Source organism: Nanorana parkeri, unplaced genomic scaffold (genome assembly GCF_000935625.1).
Source record: "Nanorana parkeri isolate BGI_ZX_2015 unplaced genomic scaffold, ASM93562v1 scaffold451, whole genome shotgun sequence".
Taxonomy (NCBI): Eukaryota; Metazoa; Chordata; class Amphibia; order Anura; family Dicroglossidae; genus Nanorana; species Nanorana parkeri.
The window spans coordinates 788,883-799,259 of NW_017306719.1; the positions used below are offsets into that span (position 1 = coordinate 788,883).

Consider the following 10,377-nt stretch of genomic DNA (forward strand, 5'->3'; position numbering starts at 1 on the left):
CAAGAAAAAACTAAAAACCGGAGAAATAGTTGCCTGGCAGAAGGGTAAGATGATGGCAATGCGATGGCGAGACAAGGACGTGTGTCTCATGAGTTTTTGTGCACAATCCCTCCACTGCCATGGTCAACACAAAAGGTGGGAAAGATGTGCTGAAGCCGCAAGTCGTGATAGACTATAACAACACAATGGGAGGTGTCGACAGCCGATCAGGCAATGACATTTTATCCGGCTATGCACAAACAACAAAAAAAATATTATAAAAAGATCTTCTGGAACAATGCCTTTGGAATGCATATATCCTGCACAGAGCAAAGATTGACAAGCCTCTTGTTCATTCTGACTTTATCTGGAAGGTGGCTGAGCGGATTTTTCTCAACTACCAGACGCCATCAGTAGCTGTGAACAGACCTGGACGTCGTGCTGTTGACGTTGTCAATCCAGAACGCCTGACTGGTCGTCACTTTATGGACTACATTCCGCCAACCGCAAAAAAGGCAGCACCTACCAGGATGTGCGTAGTTTGCTGCTCAAAGAGAGATGACAATGGAAAGAAAGTCCGAAAAGAAACCAGGTTCCATTGTCCTGATTGTGACGTCGGACTTTGTGCAGTCCCATGTTTCAAAATTTATCACACTCAGGATGTTTATTGAATTTTCTTTGTTTGACAAATTTCATTATTTTTGATTACATTATTGAATAAAATTATATTATTTATTAGATTATAATTCATGATTTTGTGTTTCAAACTTTATCACTTCTGGGATGTCTACTAAAGTCTTGCTTGGTCAGGTTTAAGTAAGTAATTACTAAGAATTGCAGGCCTACAATACATAACACCAAATTTCCATGCAAAAAATTGTACCGCTTTTGGCACAAAATTCCTGACATAATCATACCGCCAGGGAGGTTAAAGTCCCAACACAGCATCTCATACAGGGTGAGGTCTGGACTTTCACAGGGCCATTGCAACACTTTGATTCTTTTCTTTTACAGCCATTCTGTTATAGATTTGCTGGTGTGCTTGGGATCATTGTCTTGTTGCATGACCGAATTTCAGCCAAGCTTTAGCGGTCGTACAGATGGCCTCACATTTGACTCTAGAAAACTTTGGTATACAGAGGAGTTCATGGTTGACACAATGACTGCATGGTGCCCAGGTACTGTGGCTGCAAAACAAGCCCAAAATCATCACTCCTCCACTTCCATCCTTGACAGCTGGTATGAGGTGTTTGTGCTGATGTGCTTGATGCTGTCTTTGGTTTTCGCCATACATGGCGCTGTGCATTATGACCAAACATCTCCACTTTGGTCTCATCTGTCCAAAGGACATTGTTCCAGAAATCATGCGGTTTGTTCAGATGCAATTTTGCAAACCTAAGCCATGTTCTTTTTAAAGAGAAGAGGTTTTCTTCTGGCAACAGTTTCAACTAAACCACACTTGTGCCATCTTTTTCTAACCGTTATGAATTTTAACATTGTAACTCTTGGGTTTTTTGCAATTTCTCTGAGCATTGGACGGTCTCACCTTGGGGTGAATTTGCTGGGACGTCCACTCCTGGGAAGATTGGAAACGGTCTTGAATGTTTTCCACTCGTAAATATACTTCCTCACTATAGAATGATGGACTTTAAATTGTTTGGGAATGGCCTTATAACCCTTCCAAATTGATGGGCAGCAACAATTGCTTCTCTAAAAAGTCATTGCTGATGTCTTGCCTCCTTGGCATTGTGTTAATACACACCTGAATGCTCCAGGCCAGATTTCATAGGAGCTGGTCACACTTGCTTTATGAACAGGTAATCAAAGGCATTTGATTATCAGCAGTAGAGGTGTACTTAGTTTTTCACACACCTTCTCCATTTTAGCTTTACATTTGTAAAATAAATAATAATGACATGGTGTACAGAATGTGTTGTTGTTCATCTGAGGTTGTATTTACTTAATGTTAAGGCCCAGATGATTTTTATTATGTCCCCATGTCCCAAAACCATAGAATTCAAAGAGGGTGCACTTTCTTTTTCACACAACTGTATGTATCAGTTACAAAGACCAGTTTTATAGTACCTTTCATGTATCTACCACATAAGGAAAATCCTTATTTTGGCGCTAAGGGCAACACAGATATGTCTCATATGTTAGGGCCGGTTCACACCATAAACAGTGTGTTTCAGAGCGTCAGGCTCTGGAACGCACTGTAATCGCACTTCAGCCGGATTCCTGCGGTCAGGAGTGTGGTCGTGCATTTAAGTCAATGCCACCGCAGCCACGCCCGCAGTGCAATCACCAGCACCACACATGTGGCACGTCAGTGCCTGCGTTCTGGTCCAGTGCTACCTGTAGTGCTTGCAGCATTTTTGTAGATCGCACTGGACCGGAACACAGGCACTGATGTGCTACACGCTTGGGTGCGGGTGATTGCACTGTGTGTGGGGAGCGTGGCTGTGGTGCCATTGACTTCAACACACCGCCAAACACCGCAGAACGCAGGAAGCTGGCTGAAGTGCAATATAGTGCGTTCCAGAGCCTGACCACTCTGGAAGCACTGTTTATGGTTTGGACCGGAGGATATTAATATGGGAGCTGCTACTACTGATTTATTTTTAAACATACAAAATATGGTACTCTGATTCTAACTTTACTATCCAACAAGTCACTGACTCAGAAGAAGTATGTGAAACGGGAGCGCAGACATTTCAGACTTCACTAGCTGCATGCTTTTTTTTAGGTCACTTATTTAGTGCATAGTAAAAACAGGATCAGGATGACAGTCTAAAGAATGCACCTTTAAAATAAAGTCAGTAATGCCATCTCCCATATGTTTATCCCCACAGGTTCACTTTAAAAAGCATAACTTCCCAATGAGTCACCCAGAAACAACAGTAAACAAGAAATATTTCAAAGGAAGGACTATTTAAATTTCAGCAATCCCCCAGTAATCCATTCATAAAGCGGACACATTATCCAGCAGTTTTTAGTCAAAGGCTGTGAACATTCCTGTGCAGCCACACAGTGGCACTGAAGCCATTTCTAAGTGTCCAGAATTATTCATTAATAGGTAAATCATAAATAGCAGTGTGATCAATTCATGTTTAACAATAAAAGGAGCGGGATGAATGTTCACATTTCATATAATCACATTATAAATAAATCTGCGGTGGAACTGAACATTTAGAGGAATGTATAGCGGCAGATTATTATACACGTGATCACATCAGGAAGGAAATTACACGTGATAAAAGATGGAAAGAAAGGACAATAAAAAGCACATTCTGTATACGCTTTGCATGTTACAATCATGTTTCAGTAAGGCTTATGCATTAGTTTCTGTACAGAATCTCATATCAAGTGCAGGAACATGATGTAAAACAGATTCTCAGCTCCCCAAACCATGTCCTCACTACTTCATAAAAATGAAAAATGGTCCTACATAGCTAGGATTTACCTCAGTGATCTGATGAGCACTGGTTGCATTTGAATGATACTGACAATTCTTAAACATAAAACACTGAATCTGTTTGTTGTAACAATAAGGTGAAAAAAAACAGTTCCAATGCTGGTCCCGTAAAATGTCATAGTCCACATACTTCTAACAAAGGTTTTCCAGCACCCTACTTCATCTGAATAGTCCAAGGCGCCTGGCCCCCTGGAAAATGCCTTTTGGCAAGTGGAGTGATAAAACAAAATACAGTTCACCCTTGACTTACACTTCTGCAGTAACGCAGCGGGCAATATGCCATCACCTTCTGCTTAGTGTATCCAATTCCCTTTGGAAATACATAATCATTTAATGATTACTGAAGTTAAAATAAAAATTCTAAAGTTAACCAAGTTATACAGTCTGTGAAAACGTCCGTGATTTTCCTTCTGAACCCTTTATCTTCAGAAAACTGTAAAGATGGGGCAGCGTAATTATGTCCATATTCTTACTGTAGACATTTAAGAAAATTCCAAGTACAACTAACAGTCCAGACCATACATACCTAAAGAGATAAAACACAGGGTTTTGATTACACATAAAACAAAAAAAAGTCACCAACTTTCGCAAACTTTGTAATCAGGAGACATACTGGTTCTATACATTAAATACACGAAACCCTAATGGATTAAATGAGGTACTATATGTCAGTGCAATCTTATTAAGTGATTTTATTACATCCGACCCAGTCCCTGACATGTCTAAGCCCTGGTTCACACCTAGGCGTATTGCATATGCGCGTCTGTCGCGCGTTTTTTACAGCGATTCGTGGTAAAAAAAATCGCGACAAACGCGCGTTTCTGAGGGCTACTTGGCTGTATCCCAATGGAAACGCGCAACAAAAACGGCCCAAAGTAGTACATGTACCTTTTCAGGCGTGGGCCGTTTTGTAGCGCGTTAGGGACGGGCTGAAATACGCCAAGGTGTGAACCAGACCCATTGAATACAATGGGATTTAGATGTTTGAGCGTTTTGTAGAGCGTTCGTCGAGCGTAGAACGCGCTACAAAACGTTCAGGTGTGAACGAGGGCTAAGAGTCTTGGTATTATTTCTGTACATTCCACTTTGTACACCCTTGACAGTTCGTGCTCTCACTGCATCAACCTGATACTCTGTAGAACCTGACATTCTATAACTTCTGGATTATGCCAAATACTCACACCTACTACTGGTAAAAATGTTCCCAAATTTTAGCACATGTATTTGCACTTTCGTGCATTGTACATGCATTAGCATCCATCGCTTCAGGGAAGCCTATCCCACCTCAAACTAACCGCTCAACCATCACGTTCTCAAACAATTCATCCCCACACAGCTACCTCCTCATGTATCACTTGGCCCTCCCTTTTAGAGGACCCGGAGACTGCCAGATGACCCCGCTCAGAGCGCCGCCCACCGGAGCAGCAGTGACGCGACGCTCGGCGAGGTAAGTAAGAAGAAACCTGACCAGCTCGAGACGCTGACTCGAGTATAAGCCGAGGGGGGCACTTTTCAGCACAAAAAATGGGCTGAAAAACTCAGCTTATACTCGAGTATATACGGTAATAATAATAATATGCATTATACACGCATGGTGCTCCCCATATTGCTATTCACAGAAAGCCGCTTATTCAATTTTCCTTATTCCGACTAAAATTTCAAGCACATGCACTTTTGTGCGACGCACATGCATACATATAGATAAATGCAATAAAAGATTCACTCATGAAGTCCCCCTCATTTTTTCCTCAAATGGGAAGAATATGTCTTTCCATTAGGCATTCCTAGAACCCTTAGGCTCCATATACACCTAAGCATATTGTCACGTGTTAATCAGCGTGACAAAATGCTCGACCCCCAGGAATCCCATTCAGTTCTATGGTCCCTGTTCACACCTGGGCGTTTTGTCACAAGCAGAAAAAACGCCTGTCGCACTAAATACTACATGAGCTACTACATGAGCAGATTCAGCGCGTTTACATGAGCAGATTCAGCGCGTTTCCTTCCCACTGACTCAATAGAAAACGCTTGAAAAGTACACGCTGCAATTATTTTTGAGCAGATTCAACATGTTTTGCCCATGCACATGAATAGCCCACAATCTGCTCGTAAAACCGTGGAGAAAAACACTCACAAAAAAAACGTGCATAAGATGCGAGTAATAGGTGTCGCTCATGTGTGAATGCAGTCTTAGGCTTGATAAAAGGAGGTGACCGCCAAACCCAGACCACAGATATTTACCGATCCTCCACTCAGCCATCCAACCCACTCGGCATGCACGATCACAAAGCCGTCGGCAACCTATGGATTTGACAGCAATCGGCTCTGATCTCCTCAGCGCTCTCTCCCCGCCGGCCATTTCACCTCGGATCCCCGCTGCCTCAGCCCATACAGGCGGGGGAGAGCAGCGGGGATCTGAGGAGAAATAGATCCCAGCCTGGAGCGACTCCAGGCAGGGAGAAGAGGCTGCAGATTGCGGAGCTGGGCACCAGAGTTTTTGTTAACAGCTCTAATCAATGGCTTTTTAGACGTTAATGACAGCTATTATTTTACAGGGGACTGTCAGGGGAACTGTTCTGGTATAAATACCATGAGCTTATAGCAGAACAGTAAAAGCCACCGACTTAAGGCTTATTGACGTGGCCAGCTGGAAGCAGTTGTGTTCCGCCGTAAGCCTTACATCTGTGGCAGCTAGGACCCTTACAGTCACTGTAGAGGATGTACCCGTTTCCAAGAACAAGAGGCCAGAAGCCCTCTTTAAGGCCTTATTTGCTCTTGCTGACCCTACAATTCAACCTAATGGTTGCCTCTATGGCGGTATGTCAGACCTTTTCGGTCTGGTCCAGGACTATGGCCAGGGACCCTGGGTCTATTCTGACGGACCCTAAAAATGATTAAACAGCTAGATCTTTTTACTGCGTCTCTGTGCTGCTGCGTGGATGGCCTGGCGGATACTCTCTACCAGATATCTAGGATGAGCCTTCTATTGGTTCACATGCGGTGGGTCTTTTCACTCAAGTGTTCCACGCAGTTCCCCTGCAAGAAACACATGGAGTGCATGCCATTGCTACATGGGACAAAAAGTTCAATCCCTAGATCTCCCAATCCACCTGTCCAGCAAGACAAGGCTTGCCCTGGTGTGGTGGATATCCAGTCCAATGCTGGAGTCAGGAAAGCCCTGCCTTCTCATCAGAAAAATGAAAAAAATTATAAAAAAAAAACAAATAAAATAATCTAGGTGTTAACACACCAGAGCTGAAAATTGTCTATTCTTCAAGGACAGTAGCAAAATTCAGAGTTTTTTGAGCAGAAAACCTCCTAAGTCACCTCTCTAAAATGGCACACCTCCTAATGTGCTTGTAGTGACTAAGGGACACCAGCCCTAGGCCATCAGTAATGTTTTGGTACCATAAATCTTGCTTGCAACTGTAACACAATTGGAGACACAGTGCAAGGCATTAAGCATTTGGAATGAGCTTAAATGTAGAAAAGACCATTCGCACATCTCCCTTGGCTGATACTGAAGTACACTTATGACTGTGTTGAAGGCTGTAGCAGGGTTAGTGTAGCACACTGCTAGAGTTACTGTCACATTCTATGTTGCTGGCTCATGTTAACGGACTCTGCTTTTCTGCGTGACGTTCGTTTTGAAATGTACACAAAATGTAGATCAGCAAAACCTTATTGATTTTAAAGAAGAACTACAAGCACAAATGTTATTAATCCTTACAGAGGGGCTACCCACAATAAGTGGGCTAGCTAGTTCTGCTTTATTTCAAAAGTACACATATGGCAGTTCAGGGGCCGCCTTTGACCTGCTTTGTGTTGCATTGTGTTTCCTTATACGCAGCATGCTGATCCAGGTGCATTTGCATTGCAGGCAAAGCAGAAAAAGAAGCCTTTCTTGCCATACACCGCTTTTCCATTCAAATGCAGCTGCAACCATGTGACTGAAAAATGCAACATTTGACTATAATGTCCGTCGACATGAACCCTAATGCATATAGAATGTATTATAGCAGCAAACAGGGTTAGACTAGCCAGAAACGAAAAGGAAAGTCTGCATGTGACTATATCCTCTTTCTATCCACTTTTTGTCTTTGCTAAAAGGCTATAAACATAAATATTGCAAAATTATTTTCATGTGAGCCTTGTAAAAAAAAAATCAAATACTGTACAAAGAAAATATGGTACTTACTGTAAGGTAAAGGGTTTTGCAAAGAATAAAAACGACAGCACTATTGTCATAGCCTTTCTCCCAGTTGTTACTGTAGAAGAGAAAAATTTATTAAAGCAGAAATATAATTATAAAATTGTTCTATGAAATAATAAAATGCATTGCAAGTCAGCTGAGGCAAGGGGGTCAATAAAAGAATAACGTATGCGGTATAGTCATTCAGCTTGCGTCATTAGATACATTCTTTTTGCAAAGAAAAAAAAAAAAATCAAAAAGTAAAAATGATGGTATGGATGAGCTGAATTTATAGAATGCGTGCCATTTATTGACTCTTGCTGCATTTTCTGTGTAAAATGTAATTGATTAAAATAACTGGGCACACTTTCATTCTGCAAGAAACCATTCATTGTAAGGGATTCAATCAGCATTTGAAATAGCTTAAGAACATTTTGACTTTAATATCACTTTACTGTAACATCAAGTTGGATTTGCACGAGCAAAAAAAAAACCCACAATGGTGATGGTTACAATTCTACATGACATTGAGATTGCTTACACAAATGTGTGATGCTTAAGCAAGCATCGTCATCCAGATCATCCAATGTATTATTTGGGAACAAATGAATAATGGATAGAGAGGACCAGGAGCTTTCTGAAGAGTCCACAGGTGGCAATTTCTCTTAGATTAGAGCCATGGTTCTCAGCAGGCGGGTCGGGACCAAAAAGCAGGTCACAACCCCATGTTCAGTGGGTCGCTCTATGCCTTCCACTGTGCTAGGCGAGAGGCTCGTCAGTCTCCCCCTAGCACAGCACTGTAAGTTCTTGCGCCGAGCACCCATTTAAAATATGCTGCCCAGAGCCAAGTGTCAGCTTGAGGTGAGGTGGGCTGAGGGTATGGCCACGCAATGCCGATTGCAACTCAATGACCAAGGACAAATATAGGTCCTGAGGTTACATAGGTTGGGAACCACTGGATTACAGAAATGCCATCCAGTGGAATAGGCAAGTATTGGCCGCAGGGGCAGGCAACCTCGACATCCCAGATTTTGTGGAACTACAAGTCTGATGAGGCATTACAAGATTCTGACAGCCACAGGCATGACTCCCAGAGGAAGAGGCATAATGGGACTTGTAGTTTCACAGCTGGAACTCCAAGGTTGCTTACCCCTGATTTACCATCTTTTACAGGAGACCTTTTATTCATGATTAGGTATTAGTGAGCGAGTCACTTTAAATTGCAACACTTTCACACCGATGCAATATTTATCTCTGTAAACTGACCACTTTCAGGAGGAAATGATCATGTGATAATAACAACACTATCAGGGGCTTGTTTATGCCAGCCCTTACACTAAAATGGGTGCGGCTTATGTCCATTGCGTAGCAGCAGTGTACTATTACAATGCAAGGTACCATTATTATTATTTTTTTACTTCATTCACTTTAATGCACCGCAGCTCAGTGTGCAGTAGGGATGTCAATGGAACATCACATCCGGAGCTGTACAACCTGAATGAAATCAGCTCAGAGGCATAATTTTCACAGACAATAGGAGGTTATTGGCTGTTTTGAACAGAGGAAGTTGCACAGTAAGGTACTCCAATTTCCTATGTAGCAGTACAAATATATAGCTGCTCTTTAGTTCCACATGCTGATGCTGTCAATGTCTAAGCTTAATTAAAACAAAGCTATAATCAATACCTCAGTTACATATTAAAGTATAATTGTCCTTTTGATCTAAATATGCTTTTAGATAATAATAATAATAATAATTACCTGTTACAGCAATCAGAGCTCCAAAGATTTTAATCAATGCAAGTACAAACGATATTCCAAAATATCCAGTTAGTGAAAAGAGGAATGCATATCCGTATGTCTGAAATGGATACTAAAACAGAACAGGTTAAGGTTAGAAGCGGTTTAATGCTCGTATATGCATATACACTGAGTGGCCAGTTTATTATGACCACCTGACGTTTGTAGGCAAATTAGCTATAATTTCGCGCTGAAGTTGCTAGAGGGCCAGACCATTATAAATAGGGAAGAAGGTTGTTTACCACGACAGTAGAAGTGATGTTTTTCTGAAGATATGGGTAAACAACGCGATTTAACAGCCTTTGAACGTGGGATGATTGTTGGCGCTCAGAGCCATGGAGCGAGTATCAGCAAAACAGCAGAATTTGTTAAATGTTCAAGAGGGGCTCATTGTTAAAGTGTTTAAAGACTGGACTGTCAGCCGAAAATCTGGGTCTGAACGTGCGAATTGTGGCTGCCAGCGACTAGCCAATGTTAGGGCAGAACGGAGAGTGGCAAGACAGGTACAAGATAACAGAAGGGGCAACAGTGCAGTGTCAGATTCCTCGCATTACCTTTCAACATCCCGTGGAGTCAGGAGGCGGCGCAACGAAGTCATCTCGTGGAGTTATCTCGTGGCCCAACCAAGTACTGATGGGGTGATCATAATAATCTGGCCACTCAGTGTATACACTCACACATACACTATGAATTGCATTCTAGAAGCCTTAGGGGCACATTTATAAAGAAGTGAATGTGACTTTCACTATGCATTCACTGGCGGTGAATCACCATCATTTAAAAACACACTAGGAAGATGTACCTGCTGTGAATGTTTGGTCAGATTAACTGCATAATAAATAATCCCCCAAGTATGGAGTAAAAGTTTTTATAATGTAGGAGTATACATTTTAATGATCCATTGCATTATTGGCCGGGAAGCCGGCTCCAT

General features: G+C 42.0%; 1 protein-coding gene across 1 annotated transcript in view; it reads right to left on the reverse strand.

The window, feature by feature from the left end:
- Window positions 1-3,403: 3,403 nt before the first annotated feature.
- The window catches only part of SLC35B3 (solute carrier family 35 member B3), a 31,197-nt gene continuing 24,223 nt past the window's right edge, over window positions 3,404-10,377 (reverse strand). Inside the window, exons 8-10 of the mRNA XM_018560340.1 lie at window positions 9,408-9,519; window positions 7,653-7,722; window positions 3,404-3,980 (exon numbers count right to left, since the gene is read on the reverse strand). Of these exons, the coding sequence (XP_018415842.1) occupies window positions 3,830-3,980; window positions 7,653-7,722; window positions 9,408-9,519 (333 nt within the window). The 3' untranslated portion in view covers window positions 3,404-3,829. The remainder of the gene's footprint in view (window positions 3,981-7,652; window positions 7,723-9,407; window positions 9,520-10,377) is intronic.